We start from the raw sequence: 23,384 nt of genomic DNA, 5'->3' as shown, positions 1-23,384 counted from the left end.
TTATTAGTCAAGTTAAAATCATAAAATGTGCCTTCTTGATGCACAGCACTGACAACAGGATAAAACCAGAACTGGCTAAGTGTAGTAAGAGTAGAAGTAGAGAAACAAGTGGTAACTATAGAACCTGTCCTTTGCAGATATCTTTGACATCGGCCCATACAGAGTCAGCCACTATGGTAGTCTTCTCTGGTGCCTGTGTGAAGTAGTAGGCCACCAGTCTGAAGGAGGGGACCAGGTCAAGACTGTAGGGCAGACTGAAGGTGGTCAGCTCAGTCCTCTGGACCCTGTTCATCTGGACCACTCTGCCCTTACTCAGGACCTGAAAGAATGGAAAGAGAGGAAATAACACATTATTACTCTTCACTACAGATATTGAAAAGGTTAATTTCTCAACCCCCAACGTGCTTATATTCATGTTGGTTACAGCTATGACAATCCCAGTCTACTGTAATGTCTGGAAACTTGAAGCTATGCACAGATAAAGTATGTTGCAGAAGTGGTAAATGGTCATCTCCATCCATTATTAGAATGGACTGATACTCCAGTATGTTACCATATAGTAGATGTAGGCTGGTCGTGGGGTGCCTGGTGGGGTGATGTCTCTGAGAGTGACCGTCATGGTTCCTCCAGGCTCCAGGGTGACATGTTCTATCTCTACACTCAGGTAGCTGTTCCCCTCAGACTGGACTGCTGACACTGTCATTTTGGCATCCGTCACTACTACCTCTTTATCCTCTCCCTCAGCAAACATCTGGAGAGACAAGAACAGACAGTGCAAAGTTACAGTACGTCAATATTACCTCACATGGAAATTAGAGCCACATAGAACACTTGACAAAACTACATGGGAAATACAGTGTTGATTGAAAGTTCTCTGTGTCTGTCCTGTACCTTGATGTCCATAGACGTGGCCAGTTTGGGCACTTCGAAGGTGAGAACAGCCTCACCCTTAGAGTTACCGGATCCCTCCATCTTAGACTCCTGTGTGCCTCCTACAGAGGTCACTGAAACTGAAGCCCTCATACGGAGGTCAGGGGCTGGGGTTCCATCTGGGTAGGTGGTGGTGGCCTGAGAATGAAACATGCAGCATATACCCAGTCGACTATGTCTGTCGATACAGTCATATTCTAAATGGTAAGGCCAATACAATTGATAAGACTGATAACTATTTTACTGTATGTCTCATTTGGAAAAGGGATTTGTTAATGTCAATATGATGTCCTGAATAAATACAATTATATTTTACTCTGTGGTGTTAACGTTTGTCTTAGAGTGCAGAAATGACCACACAGTACCAGGATAGAGAACTTTCCTCCAGGTGTGAAGTATTTCTTAGTCTTAGACATGTCAATGATGTATGGAGATGTCACTATCTTTACTGAAGTGCTCTCAGCTTCTTCTAAATCTCCGCCTGAGAGAGAGAGAGAGAGAGAGACAAAGACAGACAGAGTGACAGTTACTGTCATACAGCACAAAGAGTTACTGTATATCCAAGAGAAAATACCTGAATCCACTGGTATGGGCATGTTTTATCTAACTGTATGAAGGACTTACTTGCTGTTTCTAAAACTATAACAGCTATGTACAGATTGTATCCCTCCATGTGTTGGATGCTTTGCTTTTCTGCTTTCCCACGTAGGTCTTCAGTTGGCAGGGTAATGCTGGCGACACCGTCTTGAATCTACAATACACCAGAAAAAAGTTCACAAATGGCTCATCAGAAAAATAAAAGTCAATGGAACTTTAATTGTACATTTTTTTATGTAAAGCTTTAAGATGATAAAGTGAACTCACAGAAGTCTTGTTTTCTAGGCCAGGTAGATGTATTCTGTTGCCTTCTCTGTCTATTAGTCCAAATCTAACATAAGCTATGCCATTGACACCTTTGCCATAGGTGTACCTGCAATCAACACACATTTTCTTGACATGCTATGAACAATTCACAAAACAGTCCATAAATACAATCTGCTTCAACAATCTCACCTTGCAGAGACGCTGAATTGAAAGGATTCTTCTGTCAATAAATAATATGGCTTCAAAGCTGCTATCTTCACCTCAAAAGTAGGAAGAACTGAAAGAAATAGAGGTGAGCTTCCCTTTGTTGTTGTTGTTGGGCCGTATCATAGAGTCAGGCAACTTATTTTTGATACTCACCATATTCCCTGACCTCAAACTCCACTGAAGAGTTGGACATGGGATGGTTGATAAAAGCGGCAACAATCTTCCAATGGCCAGCCCTGAATCATATGGACAGAGTAGTGGTCAGTGCTACTGATGTCCTGTGTTCCATAGATTTAATGTCAACATACTACTTACGTCTCAACATCAGGGATTATTATGTTCCTCTGAAGGAGTTTACTGGAGTGTAGAGCCTGGTTGTACACCAGCAGGCCTTTGGAGTTCTGCAGGGAGACAGTGAACGTTATTTAGAGAACAGAGATTTAATATAACACAATAATACAACTTTAACATACAGATAGATGTCTTGCAAACGTACAAATATCTTGACATTGATGCTTTCTTCGACAGGCAGCAGATAGTTGTCTAACGTGAAGACCCTGAAATTGACTGGAAAAGGACAAATTGGGATTATAACTAAAATCATATATAATAGTCCACATTTTTAATTTTAGACTTTACCATTCTCTCCTGGATTGTAGATTGGTTTGTCTGTCTGGATGAAGACATAACCCTTTTTTGTTGACAAAAGGATTGTTTTTTTTGTTGAAAAGATATCATTGCTCTTTGCGGACAGTTGGATATATGGCACAATTGTCTTTGTTTTTCCTATGTTTTTGATTGCCTCTTCGTACAGGCTAGGAACGACCTATAAAATATGAGAATAGAGGCAGAATAATGTAAATGCACGTTCCAGTAGTTCCACAGGGTATGAAAGGAGGTTAGCCTTCTGCATACTTACGCTCATTTTCACCACCTCCTGATAACCATTGGCTTCATTGAGAGTTACAAACTTTTTTCCAGACAGATCTTTATTATTGTCAATTTGGTACAGAAAGTATAGTTCAATCTGTGTAGGCTTGGTAGCTCCCTGGAGCTGTACTGTCACTGTCTCCTCTACTCCCAGGTGGACTATGTTTGGAGCAGTGATGAGACATCTGCAAACACACACACACACACACGAACACAAACGCACACACACACGAACACAAACAAACACACACACGAACACAAACAAACACACACACACGAACACAAACAAACACACACACGAACACAAACAAACACATGCAGGAATAAGCAGAGGAATTTCATAAAAATAAAAATAGTGAAACATTTTTTTTTTCCTTTTTATATGAAACTATACTAAATATATTCACGTCACCAAATAATTGTTTAAAATACACTGTTTGCAATGAAGGTCAGTAGTAGCCTCAACAGCAGGCTGTAGGGTAGCACCATGGTGTAGCCAGAGGACAGCTAGCCAGAGGACAGCTAGCCAGAGGTGGAAAAAGTACCCAATTGTCATACTTGAGTAAAAGTATAGATACCTTAATAGAAAGTTACTCAGGTGAAAGTCACCCAGCAAAAAACGACTTGAGCAAAAGTCTAAAAGTATTTGGTTCTAAATATAGTTAAGTATCAAAAGTAAATGTAATTGCTAAAATATACTTAAGTATCTAAAGTAAAAGTAAAAGTATAAATCAATTCAAATTCCTTGTATTAAGCAAAGCAGATGACACCATTTTCTTGTTTTGAAAATGTACGGATAGTCAGGGGCACACTCCAACACTCAGAAATAATTTACAAATGATGCGTTTGTGTTTAGTGAGTCCGCCAGATGAGGTAGTAGGGATGACCACGTGTTCTCTTGATAAGTGTGTGAATTTGACAATTTTCCTTTTCCTGCTAAGCCTTCAAAATGTAAGAAGTACTTTGGGTGTCAAGGAAAATGTATGGAGTAAAAAGTACATTATTTTCTTTAGGAATGTAGTAAAGTAAAAGTCAAAGTTGTCAAAAATGTAAATAGTAATGTAAAGTACAGATACCCCAAAAAACGACTTAAGTAGTACTTAAAGTATTTTTACTTTAGTACTTTACACCACTGCAGCTAGCTTCTGTCTTCCTCTGGATACACTGTATCACATTCAGGTAAGACGCAGATGCAGACAGTGTCGAAGTAACAAGAGTTTATTACAACCACAGGGGCAGGCAAACGACAGGTCAAGGCAGGCAGGGGTCAGTAATCCAGGAAGGGTGTAATGGGTCCAGAACGGCAGGCAGTCTCAGGGTCAGGGCAGGCAGGGGTCAATAATCCAGAACGGTTGGGTAAGAGACAAAACGGCAGGCAGTCTCAGGGTCAGGGCAGGCAGGGGTCAATAATCTAGAACGGTTGGGTAAGAGACAAAACGGCAGGCAGTCTCAGGGTCAGGGCAGGAAGGGATCAATAATCCAGAACGGTTGGGTAAGGGACAAAACGGCAGGCAGTCTCAGGGTCAGGGCAGGCAGGGGGCAATAATCCAGAACGGTTGGGTAAGGGACAAACGGCAGGCAGTCTCAGGGTCAGGGCAGGCAGGGGTCAATAATCCAGAATGGTTGGGTAAGGGACAAAACGGCAGGCAGTCTCAGGGTCAGGGCAGGCAGGGGTCAATAATCCAGAACGTGGGGTAAGGTACAAAACGGCAGGCTGTCTCAGGGTCAGGGCAGACAGAATTGTCAAAACCGGGACGGACTAGAAAACAGGAGCAGGGAAACAGGCAGGAGCAGGGAAACAGGCAGGAGCAGGGAAACCGGCAGGAGCAGGGAAACCGGCAGGAGCAGGGAAACCGGCAGGAGCAGGGAAACAGGCAGGAGCAGGGAAACCGGCAGGAGCAGGGAAACAGGCAGGAGCAGGGAAACAGGCAGGAGCAGGGAAACAGGCAGGAGCAGGGAAACCGGCAGGAGCAGGGAAACAGGCAGGAGCAGGGAAACCGGCAGGAGCAGGGAAACAGGCAGGAGCAGGGAAACAGGCAGGAGCAGGGAAACAGGCAGGAGCAGGGAAACAGGCAGGAGCAGGGAAACAGGCAGGAGCAGGGAAACAATCTTTGATAGGTTTTACGAACAAAACGAACTGGCAACAGACAAACCGAGAACACAGGTATAAATACACAGGGGATAATGAGGAAGATGGGCGATAATGAGGAAAACGGAAGCAAACAGAACGAAACAGGGATAAACATACCTGTATTTGTCAAATAGAAACTGTTGTTTGCAACTGTTGGACTAATGATTACACCCTAAATCAGCTAGATGCAGGCAAGATTGTGCAAGGCGGTATTGAATGTATCCGTGTCTGTCACCTTGATTGCTCAAATTTCTCTCGACCTGTGCAACTGCGTTGTAAAATTTCATTCATAGACTAGGTTGTAGCAACCTCATGATGGGTATAGGGAAAATTTGAGTATCATGTAGTAGCCTAAATCTATCGATGTTGCATTGATCTGGGGGAATGGAATGCGAATGACAGTCATCCAATATGCTGTAATAGAAATAAGGCCATACTCATCCCCAAAAATATTGTCCTCCCTCATCTTAAAAGCCACCAACCGCCACTGACACACACACACACACACACACACACACACACACACGCAGTAGTAATATTTGAGAAAGCAGCATGACAGAAAATGACCAATGATGCAAGTAAAATATATCGACAAAGAATTAGTATGGATAGAACATAACTCACATTGGCTTCTGCTCACTAACTGCAGTCAGTGCAGCCATGATCAGAAGCAGTGTATTCCTCATCTTTCTGCTTTACCGGCTGATCTGTATTATGCCACTGGAACAAAAGTCTTCTTTTCCTGTCTCAACTCCAAAATATAAAACAAAATACTGTAGAAGTTATCTGTAAAGTTCCAGTTTGTGAGTGGGAGGTTCTCCCTCTGTGCTCTGCAACTCAGAGAACAGAGAACAGGGTGCAGGATCTCAAATTGCACCCTATTCCTTACATAGTGCACTACCTTTAACCAGGGCCCATAAGGAATAGGGTGCCATTTGGGATGCACTCAGCATCAACACCTCCTCTAGCCCACCTAACTCTCCTCCTCTCAGCTTCTCTGACTCTAGTCTTGGCATTGGAGAAGGAACGTTATGAAATAAATCACGTGTTTTCCCAGAAACAAGATTTTGGTTGTGTCCCAAATGGATTCCTATTGCCTACATAGTTAACTATGTTTGATCAGAGCCCTATGGGCCCTGGTCTGAAGTAGTGTGATATACAGGGGCTCTGGTCAAAAGTAGTGCACTATGTAGGGAATAAGGTTCCATTTGGGAAGTAGCCTTTCCCAAAAAGCCCAAATACATAGACAACATCTGGTAATTCAACAAAAGACAGCATTCTGATTTTCTTGAAAACACTTTATTTGCAGACCACTTTGTGCTTTAGGTCTATGTTACAAATACTTACAGCACATATGCCTTTAACATTGACAATTCCCAAAACATCCAAACGGTATATTTATTTGCAATACATATGTGTGTATATATACAGTACCAGTCAAAAGTTTGGACAAACCTACTCATTCAAGAGTTTTTCTTTATTTTTACTATTTTCTACATTGTAGAATAATAGTGAAGACATCAACACTATATAATAACACATATGGAATCATGTAGTAACCATAAAAGTGTTAAACAAATCAAAATATATTTTATATTTGAGATTCTTCAAAGTATCCACCCTTTGCCTTGATGACAGCTTTGCACACTCTTGGCATTCTCTCAACCAGCTTCACCTGGAATGCTTTTCCAACAGTTTTGAAGGAGTTCCCACATATGCTGAGCACTTGTTGGCTGCTTTTCCTTCACGCTGCGGTCCAACTCACCCCAAACCATCTCAAATGGGTTGAGGTTGGGTGATTGTGGAGGCCAGGTCCTCTGATGCAGCACTCCATCACTCTCCTTCTTGGTCAAATAGCCCTTACACAGCCTGGAGGTGTGTTGGGTCATTGTCCTGTTGAAAAACAAATGATAGTCCCACTCAGCCTGATTCACGCAGTCTCCTCTGAAGAGTTGTTGTTGAGATGTGTCTGTTACTTGAACTCTGTGAAGCATTTATTTGGGCTGCAATTTCTGAGGCTGGTAACTCTAATGAACTTATCCTCTGCAGCAGAGGTTACTCTGGGTCTTCCTTTCCTGTGGCGGCCCTCATGAGAGCCAGTTTCATCATAGTGCTTGATGGTTTTTGCGACTGCACTTGAAGAAACTTTCAAAGTTGCTGAAATTTTTCAGATTTTCCGGATTTGTTTAACACTTGTTTGGTTACTACATGATTCCATATGTGTTATTTCATAGTCCTGATGTTTTCACTATTATTCTACAAAGTAGAAAATAGTAAAAATAAAGAAAAACCCAGGAATGAGTAGTTGTGTCCAAACTTTTGACTGGTACTGTACATGTTTCTGTGTATATAGATATATATATATATGTGTGTGTGTGTGTGTGTGTGTGTGTGTGTATATACACTCACACAGGCATTAAATGCATTCAACAAAATCCTGAAATCATAAAGGTGATGGTAATAACATGATTTAAAATCCAGATATAAAATCAGCAAAAAATAAGCATATTAAAATATAAAGAAATATTGGTATTCAATACTACTTTAGTGGTATGATATTGTAAGTTGCATAGCATTTATGTTTAAAAAATAAAACAGCAAACAATATACACATCTGAAGTTTATAAAGCAGTGGGTATATGAAGTCAGCATCTATCGATACAGTATGGAGGTCATTGTATGTTATCTTAGTATTATGACTGGGACATCCATTGACAATGGGATGGTCTATACCTTTCTTTATGCATCATTTCAATGTAAACGTGGCAACCATGTCTGTAACATATTTTATGGGGTTTGTGGCTAAATAGAAAATGATCTGTAGAGGGAAACAAATACTAGATCTTCATTATTGGCAATCCCTATGGAATATGTGATAAAATAAATACATATTTCTGTAATGTTGTAACAATAATATCTCTCAAATCCGTGACTTAGATTGGTTTTCCCTTTAACTGCATTGTGATAAAACATATTCCGCTCTGAGCCCAAAATTGTGCCCAATTCTCAATATTGCACAATACTTTTGACGAGGGCCCCCCTGGTAGTGAACAATAAAGGGAATAGGGTGCAATTTGGGACACACACCTTCATGGATCGTTAAAAATGTTTTTATAATACGATACAAAATATAATGTAAAACCTTTGGAGAACATTTAGTACAGATCAGTCACCTTGTAGCCCTGTAGAGAAATAGAGTGTGTCCAGAATGGCATGGTGCCTTTTGGGACACAGACATAGACATAGCTATGAGTTCTTATCACTAAACTAGTCAACATCCTATAGAATCATTGACCAAAGAAATCCCTGACCATGCTGAACAGATACAGACACAGAACATAGAAGTACAGTACATAGAACAGACTATCTATGTTGTTTGTGCCTAGTGGATCCACCCAGAGCTGCTAAAAACTGTACATTGCAGACCAGCTGTCTTTAAAATCAACTCACTAGGGGAGAGTGTGTTAAGTTGAGCCACCCTTGTTTCTAGGAAACCATACACAAAATTAATAATTTGACCAAATATTTGGGAAGAGATCATCATTTCATGGAGTCTGTGAAGGAAGAAACCACATGGAAAAAGTGGTAAGCAAGTAAGTTCTAAAAAACAGATTTTCACCAAGTCAAATTCATTTATTGTGTTAAGAGTTAAGAGGTTTCATGATGGTTGTTACTAAACCAAAGTAGATAATTTAAAGCGTTTTCTATACATCAGTTGGGGTGTCTATAAGCTTCAATATGAGGTCCTAAACCTAGTGTGAAAGTGCATCCTTGTACGTAGCTGTGTGGGCTAATAAAGTCAAAATGCTTTCCATGGGGTAAGTTGAGCAAATGGTTGACCCAATGGCAAGTTAAGAAAATTGAAATGTTTTCTTCCCAGGCCTAACGCAAGGCATTATCTCTGCGATTTGGGAAATAAAGATATGCATGGTTTTAAAAAGGTAGTGGTAATATTTCTTTCAGTGCAGAAATTTGTAGGGGTAAGTTGTGCCAAGATACCACTTTTTTTGGACAAGCTATGTTTTCAAAACTGTAATGTTTACATGAATTCTGATTATTTCAAGGGATACACAACATCCTGAAATATACGTATACTGAACAAAAATATAAACGCAACATGTAAATTGTTGGTCCCATGTTTCATGAGCTGAAATAAAAGATCCAAGAATGTTCCATACGCACAAAAAGCTTATTTCTCTCACATTTTGTGCACAAATTTGTTTACATCGCTGCTAGTGAGCATTTCTCCTTCGCTAAGATAATCCATCCACCTGACAGGTGTGGCATATCAAGAAGCTGATTAAACAGCAGGATTATTACACAGGTGCACCTTGTGCTGGGGACAATAAAAGGCCACTCTAAAATGTGCAGTTTTTTCACACAACACAATGCCACAGATGTCTCAAGTTTTGATGGAGCGTGCAATTGGCATGCTGACTGCAGGAATGTCCACCAGAGCTGTTGCCAGAGAATTGAATGTTAATTTCTCTACCATAAGCTGCCTCCAATGTCGTTTTAGAGAATTTGGCAGGATGTCCAACCAACCTCACAACAGCAGACCATGTGTTACCACGCCAGCCTAGGACCACCACATCTGGCTTCTTCACCTGTGGGATTGTCTGAGACCAGCCACCCGGACAGGTAATGAAACTGAGGAGTATTTTTGTCTGTAATAAAGCCCTTTTGTGGGAAACAACTCATTCTGATTGGCTGGGCCTGGCTCCCCAGTGGGTGGGCCTGGCTCCCAAGTTGGTGGACTTATGCCCTCCCAGGCCCACCCATGGCTGCGCCCCTGCCCAGTCATGTGAAATCCATAGATTAGGGCCTAATGAATTCATTTCAATTGATTGATTTCCTTATATGAACTGTAACTCATTAAAATCGTTGAAATTGTTGCATGTTGTGTTTATATTTTTGTTCAGTATAGATATCTTTGTTAGAAAGAATACTATATTTCCCTTGATGGAGTGATGCTGAACGTAAAAAAATGGGTCAACTTACCCCACTCTTCCCTACAGGATATACAGTACCTTTTGTCATTAGATCATTCGATTCAGTGCTGTACTGTATGTATTCAAATACAGGACCACACTGATATAGTGATGTGTCCAAAATGGCACCCTATTCCCTATATGGCACCCTAATTCCTTATGGACGCTGAACAAAAGCAGTGCACTAAATAGGGAATAGGGTGCCATTTGGGACGGAGCCATAGAAAGTCACTACAACCATGATTTTGGGACTATTGAGAGAACAATTATCCGAAAAACAATGTGTGATAAACTTAGAACTCTGGATAGAAAAAGCCTGAATTATCTACAGTAGATGTGACACATTTTCCCCCACAATTTCACCCAAACCTGCTTTACATAGTATTATACAAGTTTAAACAATTATAAAATCAAAGGCAGGCACAAATGATAGATAACCATTAATACATACAAAACAAAACAAATAGAAAGTGTTTCTTTAGCACCTACTGTAGGGGTCGTATACATCACATAGAATAGCCATGTGATAGAGACAATCTAAGTACGTGTCCCAAATTACACCCTATTCCCTAAATAGTGCACTACTTACAGTGCAAAGTAGGGAATAGGGTACCATTTGGGATGCATTTACAGTATAACATCCAGTGGATTCTTAGGCACCTGTTGAACTTCAACATGAATCAGTCTCCATACTTCAGTACAGAGAGCAGACCTGGGTTTAAATACTATTTTGAATCATGTAAAATACTTAAGCTGTGATCAATTGAGCGTGCCTGTTGTAATGGAACCAATTTAAAAGTCCCACTGGGCACTCCAGGCAGGCTAAAGCAAATATATTTGAAAGATTTCAAATAGTGTTTGAACCCAGGTCTGACAGAGAGCTACAATAGGACATTACAGTAGGACATTATAGTAGGACATTATAGTAGGACATATTCCCAGTGTTAGCAGACTATTGACAGTGGCTTGACACGGGATAACAAACATACACGTTTACAACTATGACAGTTCTATGACAATTTTGCGTTCATACTGAATACTGAATACCAGGAATACCGGTATTCGACTCTGGGCCTGGAAGGTAGAAACACTTCTGGCTTTCATTCTTTCCTTCTAATCAGGAACTGATTACATTGTGGGACTCTCTAGCTAATCAGTAACATCAATCAATCAATCAATCAATCAGTCAATCAATTAACTACAAGGTAGAAAAGACAACCAGCAGTGTTGCTGCCCTACAGGCCTGGAGCTGAATAGCCCTGCTACATGGTCTTCTACCAACTCACTGGACCACCATCCATCCTACAGGCCTGGAACTGAATAGCCCTGCTACATGGTCTTCTACCAACTCACTGGACCACCATCCATCTTACAGGCCTGGAACTGAATAGCCCTGCTACATGGTCTTCTACCAACTCACTGGACCACCATCCATCCTACAGGCCTGGAGCTGAATAGCCCTGCTACATGGTCTTTTACCAACTCACTGGACCACCATCCATCCTACAGGCCTGGAACTGAATAGCCCTGCTACATGGTCTTCTACCAACTCACTGGACCACCATCCATCCTACAGGCCTGGAGCTGAATAGCCCTGCTTCATGGTCTTTTACCAACTCACTGGACCACCATCCATCCTACAGGCCTGGAACTGAATAGCCCTGCTACATGGTCTTTTACCAACTCACTGGACCACCATCCATCCTACAGGCCTGGAGCTGAATAGCCCTGCTACATGGTCTTTTACCAACTCACTGGACCACCATCCATCCTACAGGCCTGGAGCTGAATAGCCCTGCTACATGGTCTTTTACCAACTCACTGGACCACCATCCATCTTACAGGCCTGGAACTGAATGGCCCTGCTACATGGTCTTCTACCAACTCACTGGACCACCATCCATCCTACAGGCCTGGAGCTGAATAGCCCTGCTACATGGTCTTTTACCAACTCACTGGACCACCATCCATCTTACAGGCCTGGAACTGAATAGCCCTGCTACATGGTCTTTTACCAACTTACTGGACCACCATCCATCTTACAGGCCTGGAACTGAATAGCCCTGCTACATGGTCTTTTACCAACTCACTGGACCACCATCCATCCTACAGGCCTAGAACTGAATAGCCCTGCTACATGGTCTTTTACCAACTCACTGGACCACCATCCATCCTACAGGCCTGGAGCTGAATAGCCCTGCTACATGGTCTTTTACCAACTCACTGGACCACCATCCATCCTACAGACCTGGAGCTGAATAGCCCTGCTTCATGGTCTTCTACCAACTCACTGGACCACCATCCATCCTACAGGCCTGGAGCTGAATAGCCCTGCTACATGGTCTTCTACCAACTCACTGGACCACCATCCATCCTACAGGCCTGGAACTGAATAGCCCTGCTACATGGTCTTCTACCAACTCACTGGACCACCATCCATCCTACAGGCCTGGAGCTGAATAGCCCTGCTTCATGGTCTTCTACCAACTCACTGGACCACCATCCATCCTACAGGCCTGGAGCTGAATAGCCCTGCTACATGGTCTTCTACCAACTCACTGGACCACCATCCATCCTACAGGCCTGGAGCTGAATAGCCCTGCTACATGGTCTTCTACCAACTCACTGGACCACCATCCATCCTACAGGCCTGGAGCTGAATAGCCCTGCTACATGGTCTTTTACCAACTCACTGGACCACCATCCATTCTACAGGCCTGGAGCTGAATAGCCCTGCTACATGGTCTTTTACCAACTCACTGGACCACCATCCATCCTACAGGCCTGGAACTGAATAGCCCTGCTACATGGTCTTCTACCAACTCACTGGACCACCATCCATCCTACAGACCTGGAGCTGAATAGCCCTGCTACATGGTCTTCTACCAACTCACTGGACCACCATCCATCCTACAGACCTGGAACTGAATAGCCTTGCTACATGGTCTTCTACCAACTCACTGGACCACCATCCATCTTACAGGACAGAGGCATCTGCTGCTTTAGCACCTTTGGACAAATCATAAACATTTTTGGGATCAAATACGACATCATAAAACAAAGCAATAATAAACGCGGGCAAGTGCCTTAAACAGAACAGGTTACAGGTACTTCCCTAGTTGGGGCTGTCTCCCAATATAGATAGATTGTTTTACCTCTATGGTCTCCCCTACAGCAGAGCAGAAGAGCTGCAAGATTTCAAGTAGGTTTTTGTACGGAAATAAACTCTCATTGTTGATTGTGTTGTTTCAGTTGTCCCCTCCTTCTCTTTATGTCCCAATGTAAAATAAAAAAAAAGCACAAAAAAAATATATATCTGTCAGCGTTTATTTTTCTGTGGTGAATGTCTGTCTGTCTGTCAGTCAGTCTGTCTCAGTGGTCCTGTCGAAGGAAGTCTGTCTGTCTGTCAGACCTCTGAGCTGTCCAAGCCACTGCTAGTGAACCCTGATGTCATCATGGGCTCAGTGGAGCATGACGTTGCCGTGGGAACCTCCATCTTCTTCTTTTCCTGTCTGGACCGTACGGTTAGCACTATGACGATGATGATGAGGATGGTGAGGAGGAGGCCCACCAGGATCCCTATGATCAAGACCAGGCCGTCCTCGCTCTCCACAGGATGGTTCAGCTCCCTGGGCACCACACCCCGAGTGAGGACCTCCCGGTCAGGGCTGGTGCGGCGCTGGCGGCTGAGGTCCAGGGAGATATGGAGAATGTTGGTGCCACGGTTGTTGTCCAGGCCGATGTCCTCTGTTAGGTCTGGCACCCCGTTTGCTGACCGCCTGGAGCGAGACTGGGACTGGGACGGTCCTCCTGCAGCCATAGTTTGACGCTGGGTTTCTCTGTCCATGCTGCTGTGTTGGGTCAGGGAGTGGCCTCCTGCAGCCATACTGCTGTGCTGGATGAGTGTATGGTACTCCAGACTTCTCTTCCCGATGCCCCTGTTGGCGTTCTCTCTGGAGCGGACAGTGTAGATGGTGTGGATGAACCACTCTCTCCCTGCTGACACCTGGACACCAGTGGAACAGGGTTAGTCATAAGGGCCGGGTAGTTTACTTGACAATGAAAGGAACAATTTCTGGTCCTACTGCTTATCATTAAAGCAAGAGTTTTTCATTGAAACAATAACAAAGCGACACCCTGCCTCTGTTTTGGGCCTGGAGAAATGTAATGACTCTCAAATTCATCAACAGTTGAACTAAGCTCATGAGGCATTTCTAAGTTATATTCGTCAAGAATCAATGGGTGTATATCATTCATTTATAAGTTAAAGCAGTGAAAGAGAGTGTTAGAAATAGGAATTAGACAGGGATGTTTCTTCTCCACTATTCTTTTCACGCTTGCTATAGAACCACTGGCAGAAAGAATACGTCAAGATTCAAAGATAACAGGAATTGTCATCGATAAATAGTGTGGCGTAAATAAGCAGGATGTGTGTTGTGTTATGCTGCGTAGGGTCAGGGAGACCTACCTGGAACAGTGCTGTAGAGTCCATGCTGAAGCCGTCAGATCCAGGCTGTCTGACCAGGGCCAGGGCCTGAGGGTCGTCTACAGCCAGCAGAGCCCTGAACCCCACGTTACCAAACGACCTGGCCTGGGTCTCTGGCTGGGCCTTATCCTTCAGGGGGAGAAGAGGGAAACACTAGTAAACACTGTACCAACATTGGACCATGTCAAGGTGTATAGGGTATTTATGTGAATTTACCCTGTACTACATCCTTGTCTGCATCCCAAACGATCCCCACATAATGCACTACTTTTGACCAGAGCACTATGGGCCCTGTACTGTACAGTACTGTACTTACGATGATCTTGAATCTGTAGAGCAGCGAGGGAGCATCAGCCAGACAGCCATACTCATTGTTATTGGGGTTGTACTTGGGCACGTATCCATCTGCGCCGGTGCACAGGAACACCTTCTCTATGTTACAGATAAAGGAATCTCCCAGGTTCTGGACTGGATCCACCATCACTCTGCCATAGATCATATCCCCTGGGAGGAGATCAGCTGTGAGTTAATACAGTAATGAATCAATCAGTCAAACAGATAGTCAATGGGGCTACCTCCATCCCAAATAGCACCCTATTCCCTGTGTAGTGCACTACTTCTGATCAGGACCCATGAGAAGGTGGTGTGTGTGAGAAGGCGGTGTTTGTTTGTAGCGTTACATTACCTTGTGAGAAGGCGGTGTTTGTTTGTAGCGTTACATTACCTTGTGAGAAGGCGGTGTTTGTTTGTAGCGTTACATTACCTTGTGAGAAGGCGGTGTTTGTTTGTAGCGTTACATTACCTTGTGAGAAGGCGGTGTTTGTTTGTAGCATTACATTACCTTGTGAGAAGGCGGTGTTTGTTTGTAGCGTTACATTACCTTGTGAGAAGGCGGTGTCGCTCTCCTGTCCGAAGCCCATGGATCCGTCAGACAGCCACAGAGTTCTTTTAGACAACAGCAACATCTGAGTGTTCAGACTGAACTCAGCCGCAACCGGGTCACTAACCTGGGATAGGACACACACAGTACAACGTTTTACCATCTTAGTATAGGACAACACACACCATTCAGTTACCATTAGAGAACACAGACCAATCACAGTGTTACCATCAGCCTACACCTCCTAAGCTGTTTCCCACTACAGTACATCTCTGTGTGAACTCAAAGATTGTCATCTCACAGACACTTTTAATGACATGATATTGATGTACACTCTTAGAAAAAAGGGTTCCAAAAGGGTTCTTTGGCTGTCCCCATAGGAGAACACTTTTTAGTTTCAGGTAGAACCAATTTTGAGTTCCATGTAGAACACATTCTACAGAGGGTTCTACATGGAATCCAAAATGGTTCTACCTGCAACCAAAAAGGGTTCTCTTTTGGTGACAGCCAAAGAACACTTTAAGGTTCTAGAAGATAGCACCTTTTTTTCCCTAAGATTGTAGTAACGTTAATCCTAGGATGATCTGACCTGCTGGAAGCGTATGTCCAGGTCGAAGGTGACAGGTTCTCTGGGGTTACAGACAGGAGGCAGGGAGTACTCCAGACTGGGGGGAGAGGTACAGGGCAGCAGCTTCACTGTGTAGGTACCTGAGTAGTCACGCACCTGGGAGAGAGAGGGGGCACAAGACAGTTATTTACTTCGGGTTGAAACTTAATTTAATCAGGTCATTTAGAACAAAAATGATCTTTTTACTTTTAGTTATTTTACACAAGTGCCGATAACACACTACAACTTAAGAAAGAAATTCTGTAAATGACATATGCTACTCCCAAGTCTTTACACTAAAGACAGAGAAACCAGATTAAAAAATAAGAATATATTGATAACACAGTATTAAAGATAAAAGAAAAGAAGATGCTGTCCTCACAGCGAAGTCTGATGTGAAGGTCCACTGCTGCATGGGCTGGTTGTAGGTGGGCTCGCTCCTCACCAGGCTGAGGTTAAAGGTCACCCCAGGGTGGTCCGCACACATCACCATGGACGACAGAGAGGACGCTGGGTACAGACACAGGTAAGGCTAGGCTAATAGAGAACTGAAGGGGAATATGTCCAGGTTCAAGCGTGTCAGTGTAGGAGTGCTGACTTAGGATCAGTTTTACATCACAATGTTTAAGATTACACAAACCTGATACTAGATAAGCACTCCTACTCTGAGACACTTGATACATACGGTGGGTTACTAGTTTAAGCCCGTGGATGTACTGTATGAAAAGAGTAGATAATGTGAACATACCAGAGTGTGATATGACAAACAGTCCTCTGAACCGAGCCTCAGTTCTGAAGTTGACCACCAGACGACCCTGTTCGTTGATACGCATACTGGTGGGGTACAGGGCTCCTACAGAATACAGCCAGTCAGTCTCCCTGTCACACTGACCTAACACATCCCTACTATTATAGCCCACCCACAGAGGAAGGTGCAGTGAAGGGCACCTGCAGAATGCAACCCGTCGGCCTCACTGTCACACCAAACTAACACGTCTTCATTCATTGCTGTAAAAGCAATAACATAACCATATCATCTGTGCTCGAAGCACACCAGAAAGTGTTGTATTTGTTTGTTTGTTTTTGCCTCATTCTGTAAAGAATGAAATTACTTTTGAATATGTTTAATTTGATGTGAGACTTGCCTTGTAGCTCAGCCTCAGGAGGGCTACCGATGCCATCCCGCCACAAGATGGCAGTGTCATATACGAAGGTGAGTCGTAGCTCAGACTGCAGGTCAAAATGCTGCCAGCCCCCGGCCCCCACTGGGGAGTGGAACACATAGGAGACGTGGAGGGGCACCCGGAGGGTCACATAGGACTGGACCAGGTTCAACACCTAGAGAGAGATATACATCAAATCAAGCTGTATTTAACATGCATTTAAACATCAATACACTTTACAGTAACTTTACAGTAACACAGAATACTAGCAATAGTAGGTTCAAGCTACAGAGAGACAGAAAAAAGAGGGAGAAATAAAGAGAGAGAAATAGAGAGAGGAAAACAAAATAGTGAGCGAAATAGAGAGGAAAATAGAGAGAGAGAGAGAGAGAGAGAGAGAGAGAGAGAGAGAAAAAGAGAAAGAAAGAGAGAGAGGGCATATAGCAGCACCTATATATTCTGCATAGATTCTGTCAGACCTGGGCCCTGACAGTAAATCTCAGTAAGACAAAAAAAATGGTGTTACAAAAAAAGTCCAGTTGCCAGGACCATGAATACAAATTCCATCTAGACACCGTTGCCCTAGAGCACACAAAAAACTATACATACTTCGGCCTAAACATCAGCTCCACAGGTAACTTCCACAAAGCTGTGAACGATCTGAGAGGCAAGTAGGGCCTTCTATGCCATCAAAAGGAACATAAAATTCAACATACCAATTAAGATCTGGCTAAAAATATTTGAATCAGTTATAGAACCCATTGCCCTTTATGGTTGTGAGGTCTGGGGTCCGTTAACCGACCAAGAATTCACAAAATGGGACAAACACCAAATTGAGACTCTGCATGCAGAATTCTGCAAAAATATCCTCTGTGTACAACGTAACACACCAAATAATGAATACAGAGCAGAATTAGGCCGATACCCGCTAATTATCAAAATCCAGAAAAGAGCTGTTAAATTCTACAACCACCTAAAAGGAAGCGATTCCCAAACCTTCCATAACAAAGCCATCACCTACAGAGAAATGAACCTGGAGAAGAACCCCCTAAGCAAGCTGGTCCTGGGGCTCTGTTCACAAACACAAACAGGCCCCACAGAGCCCCAGGACAGCAACACAATTAGACCAAAACAAATCGTGAGAAAACAAAAGATAATTACTTGACACATTGGAAAGAATTTACAAAAACAGAGCTGCACTTCCTAACCTCCTGCCAAACATATTTCCCTCAGATTACACAGACCCACAAAGAATTCGAAAACAAATCCAATTTTGATAAACTCACATATCTATTGGCTGAAAGACAGTACTACAGTGTGCCATCACAGCAGCAAGATTTTTGACCTGTTGCCACAAGAAAAGGACAACTAGTGAAGAACAAACACCACTGTAAATACAACCTCTATTTATGGCTATTTATTTTGCCTTTTGTACTTCAACTATTTGCACATCATTACAACACTGTATAAAGACATAATATGAGATTTGAAATGTATTTTTTGCGGAACTTTGTGAGTGTAATGTTCAATGTACATTTTTTTATGTTTATTTCACTTTTGTTTATTATCTATTTCACTTGCTTTGCCAATGTAAACATATGTTTCACATGCCAATAAAGCCCTTAAATTGAATTGAATTGAAAGAGAGAGAGAGAGAGAGAGAGAGAGAGAGAGAGAGAGAGAGGAGAGAGACAGCGAGAGAGAGACAGAGAAGGGGAGAGAGAGATAGTGAAATAAAAAGAGAAAGAGAGAGAGAAATAGAGACTGATAGAAGTACATACATTACATCAAACTTTGCTAAATGCATTTAAGCATCCACACACTTAAACATCCAACAAGCAGGGTGTTTACAAAAGGTCCCTAGTAATAGTTAATATATAGGCCTATGCTAAACATTCACAAGCTGCCTATCTGTATGGAGCTTGCAAATACCTAATGGGAACAGTATTCAGACCCACTCATAACTTAACAAATACCTAATGGGAACAGTATTCAGACCCAGTCATAACTTAACAAATACCTAATGGGAACAGTATTCAGACCCACTCATAACATAACAAATACCTAATGGGAACAGCATTCAGACCCACTCATAACTTGATATATGATTATGGCTTGGTGTTTATCTATATTCTATAGATTGATGTGATTCTGTATGTAATAAATATAGCAGGTGACATATAGAGGGTATTACGGTGGCTTATGTAGTGCTGAAGTGCATATAGCGTGATCAGTGAGTGTTACTATCAGCAGACAGCATTTTTTTACGTCATTTAGCAGACGCTCTTATCCAGAGCGACTTACAGTAGTGAATGCATACATTTCATACAATTTCATACATTTTTTTTTTTTTTTTTCTGTGCTGGCCCCCCGTGGGAATCGAACCCACAACCCTGGTGTTGCAAACACCATGCTTTACCAACTGAGCTACAGGGAAGACATGCTGAGCTACAGCATCATACCACTTAATATACACTGAGTGTACAAAACATTAAGAACACCTGCTATTTCCATGACACAGACTGACCAGGTGAATCCAGGTCAATGCTATGATCCCTTTTTGATGTCACCTGTTAAATCCACTTCAATCAGTGTAGATGAAGGGGAGGAGACAGGTTAAAGAAGGATTTTTAAGCCTCTAGACAATTGAGACACGGATTGTGTATGTGTGCCATTCAGAGGGTGAAGGGGCAAGACAAAATATTTAAGTGCATTTGAACCGGGTATGGTAGTAGGTGCCAGGCGCACTGGTTTGTGTCAAGAACTGCAACGATGCTGGGCTTTTCAAGCTCAACAGTTTCCAGTGTGTTTCAAGAATGGTTCTCCACCCAAAGAACATCCAGCCAACTTGACACAACTGTGCGAGGCATTGGAGTCAACATGGGCCAGCATCCCTTTCGACACCTTGTAGTCCATGCCCTGACGAATTGAGGCTGTTCTGAGGGCAAAAGGGGGTGCAACACAATATTAGGAATGTGTTCCTAATGTTTTGTACACAGTGTAGATACACAGTGCTGTACTGTATGAGCTATACTAGTACTACTAGAGCTCTTATGGATTCAAGAGGGTTTACATTGACTCTGACATTTACACTGGCCCCATTTCAGACAGATGGTATCTTTTCAACAGAGTTAAATCCAGATATATGGCAACAATAGCAAACCATTACATTTACAACTGGTGAATGTTTGTTTGTGTTATTCAATTATTGATTTGTCAACAATGAAGATAAAACCATCCCATTCTGAAGTTAATCATGCTATCAAGACATAACAATCCAGGCTGTTGATTTGTTCTATTGTACTTGGAACCCTTAAGCAACAGTTAGACTACAGCAAGACAAAGAACCAGAGAGAAAGAGAAAAAGAGAGAGCGAAAGAGATAGAAAGGCAGGGAGAAAGATAGATAAAGAGAGAGAGTGAGAGAGAGAGAGAAAGGAGAGAGAGAAGGAAGGAGGAGAGAGAGAGTAGAAGGATTTGAATGGTAGCTGCTCCGTCCGGTGACCTATGAGAGGGGTACCTGTATGCACTAGCTCTCCCTTCATGATGGGACCTGCCTATGCCCTGGACGAGAGAGAGAGGGGGGGGGGGTGAGAGAGAAAGAAAAGGAGAAGAGAGAGAGAGAGAAAGGAGAAAGAGAAGGAAAGAGGAGAGAGAGATCGATCTCAGAGAACTGGTAGAACCCAGAGAGCGTTAGAGTTAAGAGAACTGGTAGAACCCAGAGAGAGCTGAGACAGATGATTTGCTGTATGACCCTGGCGCTGCCTGCTGAGCCCTAATGGATACCTGTGGTCTGATAAGCTGGGGACAAAGCCTCTCGCCATGACACACAGAGAGACAGAGTCAGTCCCAGCACGGTGAGAGGCCAGTCTGGGGCCCCAAGCTTGGTCGGACTCAGTCTCTCTGTACTCCTCAACCTCTCCACTCAGCCCCCCAGCCTCCCAGTCAGTCAGTCAGACCCTTAAGAGCCTCTCAGGTCAGAGAGAACACAGGGGCACAAATAATGTTCCTCTAGACAAGAGCTATTGAGTCTTTCTGTTTGTTCTTCCTGACCACACTGATTGAAGCTTACAGTACAACTCACCTGTAGGACAGCCTATATGGATGTGACACAGGCACACAGGAAGCCCCTGCAGTAGGGGTATAGGGTTTCTGGGTGAATAGAGACATGTCTGTAGTACCTGATGGGGTCTGTCTCTCTCTTAGTTATGGATCTTACTTAAAACAGCACAGTGATGCTTAATGCACCTAGGTCTCTGGCTATGTATCAAATGGAAACTTATTCCCTATGGGCCTGGTCAAAAGTAATGCATTACAAAACAAAGGGAATAGTGTGCCATTTGGGCCAGTGATACTTAAAACACCTCAGTCTGTTGTCACATGGCTGCCAGAGACTAGCAACAGCACGTCAAACCTGCAGATAGGAGGGACATTGACCAAGTTAAACCAGTGTTGGTACACAGTACTAAGGCAGACCCTGACATTCAGGATTATCAAGTGCTGATCAACTCCGACCTCTCCCACAAAGCTCTGTCTTGTCAGAATATTAACTTATTTCAGTTTCAACGTAAACAAATGGACTAACGCTGGATTACAACCTGCCAGAAGGAAAGTCATAAAGTGTGGAGGAAGTTTACTTTAGAAGAGAATGATGATCACCGCCTCCATAAATATCATTATCTTATACTTACTATGAATCTTAACTCATCCATGTTTGCATGCAATATCCATTTACAGTATCATTTATCTTGCTAAATGGAATTTCACTTTACATAGAATGTAATGATATTCCATGGAGTTGGTGTCTTTTCAACCATACAATATGCTTAACCTTAAATTGGGTTAGTAGTTAGCCTCTCATAAATTCTACATGCACTGTTGATTTCTTTCCTTTACACACGCACACACATGCGCACGCACGTGCACGCACACACACGCACGTGCACGCACACACACACACACACTGCTAGGGGGCTTCTAGTTGATGATCTATAGCAGGGAGGATCTGTAGCGTGAGGAGACCTTTACCACAACATGTCCTTTGCTCCTGTGTGTGTGTGTGTGTGTGTGTGTGTGTGTGTGTGTGTGTGTGTGTGTGTGTGTGTCTAGCGTGAGGAGACCTTAACCATACCAAGACCTTTGCTCTCTCTCTCTCTGCAGGCAGCTCTTCTCTCTGCAGGCATCTCTCCTCTCTGCAGGCATCTCTTTATGACCACAGCCTGCTTAATTAAGTGCTAGTGAACTAATAGACTGACTGGGGTTTAACTGCACTGAAGTGACTGGAGGTTTCCACGGGAAATCTACATGACAGGTGCACTGAACCATGTGACCAGGGTTTGAGATCTCCACTCAGGGAGGGAGGGAGAGAGGGAGGGAGGGAGACGGGGAGGGAGGGAGAGAGAGAGAGAGAAGTAGGGAGGGAGTTTAAGGGAGAGTTTAAGACCTGTAAGAGCGGTCCCTCCATCAACACAGCAGCAGCTGTTTAAAGAGCACAGCACAGAAAAGAGCAGAAGGTTTTAATAATGGTGCTGTGAATGTTGGAGAAGCCATTTTGACAAGATAAATAGCAGGCCTCGTGATGAGTTGTGGGAATCCATAAAGCCCTGTGTTTGGTTAGTTATTAGTGGTGAGGTTAACATGGGGTTTAGAAGAACAATGTCTGGAGGAGCCTCTCAAGGGGTAGCTAACAGAGATGTGGCTGTAAAGGATTCTGTCGGTGAAAAGGAAAATTACAAGAACTATTACAGGAAAGAACTGGAGGTCAAATACTGAGCAAGTAAATCCTGACATTTCAAGAAATCATCATAACACCCCTCCCCCAGAAATCATCGTGACAGCTCTCCCCAAGAAATCTTCATGACACCTCTCCCCAAGAAATCATCATGACACCTCTCACCGAGAAATCATCATGACACCTCTCCCCGAGAAATCATCATGACACCTCTCCCCAAGAAATCATCATGACACCTCTCCCTGAGAAATCATCATGACAACTCTCCCCGAGAAATCATCATGACACCTCTCCCCGAGAAATCATCATGACACCTCTCCCTGAGAAATCATCATGACAACTCTCCCCGAGAAATCATCATGACACCTCTCCCCGAGAAATCGTCATGACACCTCTCCCCGAGAAATCATCATGACACCTCTCCCCGAGAAATCATCATGACACCTCTCCCCGAAAAATCATCAT

The 23,384-nt window shown here is 43.1% G+C and overlaps 2 protein-coding genes across 2 annotated transcripts in view; both read right to left on the bottom strand.

Moving 5' to 3' along the window:
- LOC115163315 (complement C4-B) overlaps positions 1 to 5,925 on the bottom strand; it is a 29,944-nt gene extending 24,019 nt beyond the window's left edge. The window contains exons 1-13 of the mRNA XM_029715093.1: positions 5,687 to 5,925; positions 2,921 to 3,116; positions 2,641 to 2,827; positions 2,498 to 2,568; positions 2,317 to 2,402; positions 2,155 to 2,237; positions 1,984 to 2,071; positions 1,795 to 1,900; positions 1,555 to 1,681; positions 1,296 to 1,411; positions 892 to 1,068; positions 554 to 751; positions 125 to 319 (exon numbers count right to left, since the gene is read on the bottom strand). Coding sequence (XP_029570953.1) covers positions 125 to 319; positions 554 to 751; positions 892 to 1,068; positions 1,296 to 1,411; positions 1,555 to 1,681; positions 1,795 to 1,900; positions 1,984 to 2,071; positions 2,155 to 2,237; positions 2,317 to 2,402; positions 2,498 to 2,568; positions 2,641 to 2,827; positions 2,921 to 3,116; positions 5,687 to 5,748 — 1,692 coding nt within the window. The 5' untranslated portion in view covers positions 5,749 to 5,925. The remainder of the gene's footprint in view (positions 1 to 124; positions 320 to 553; positions 752 to 891; positions 1,069 to 1,295; positions 1,412 to 1,554; positions 1,682 to 1,794; positions 1,901 to 1,983; positions 2,072 to 2,154; positions 2,238 to 2,316; positions 2,403 to 2,497; positions 2,569 to 2,640; positions 2,828 to 2,920; positions 3,117 to 5,686) is intronic.
- Positions 5,926 to 10,414: 4,489 nt separating this feature from the next.
- LOC115163314 (FRAS1-related extracellular matrix protein 2-like) overlaps positions 10,415 to 23,384 on the bottom strand; it is a 96,768-nt gene continuing 83,798 nt past the window's right edge. The window contains exons 19-26 of the mRNA XM_029715092.1: positions 17,172 to 17,364; positions 16,775 to 16,879; positions 16,409 to 16,536; positions 16,009 to 16,143; positions 15,420 to 15,546; positions 14,856 to 15,043; positions 14,522 to 14,668; positions 10,415 to 14,059 (exon numbers count right to left, since the gene is read on the bottom strand). Coding sequence (XP_029570952.1) covers positions 13,460 to 14,059; positions 14,522 to 14,668; positions 14,856 to 15,043; positions 15,420 to 15,546; positions 16,009 to 16,143; positions 16,409 to 16,536; positions 16,775 to 16,879; positions 17,172 to 17,364 — 1,623 coding nt within the window. The 3' untranslated portion in view covers positions 10,415 to 13,459. The remainder of the gene's footprint in view (positions 14,060 to 14,521; positions 14,669 to 14,855; positions 15,044 to 15,419; positions 15,547 to 16,008; positions 16,144 to 16,408; positions 16,537 to 16,774; positions 16,880 to 17,171; positions 17,365 to 23,384) is intronic.

This window comes from Salmo trutta, chromosome 26 (assembly GCF_901001165.1).
Source record: "Salmo trutta chromosome 26, fSalTru1.1, whole genome shotgun sequence".
Taxonomy (NCBI): Eukaryota; Metazoa; Chordata; class Actinopteri; order Salmoniformes; family Salmonidae; genus Salmo; species Salmo trutta.
This window is presented reverse-complemented; position numbering and strand designations above follow the sequence as displayed.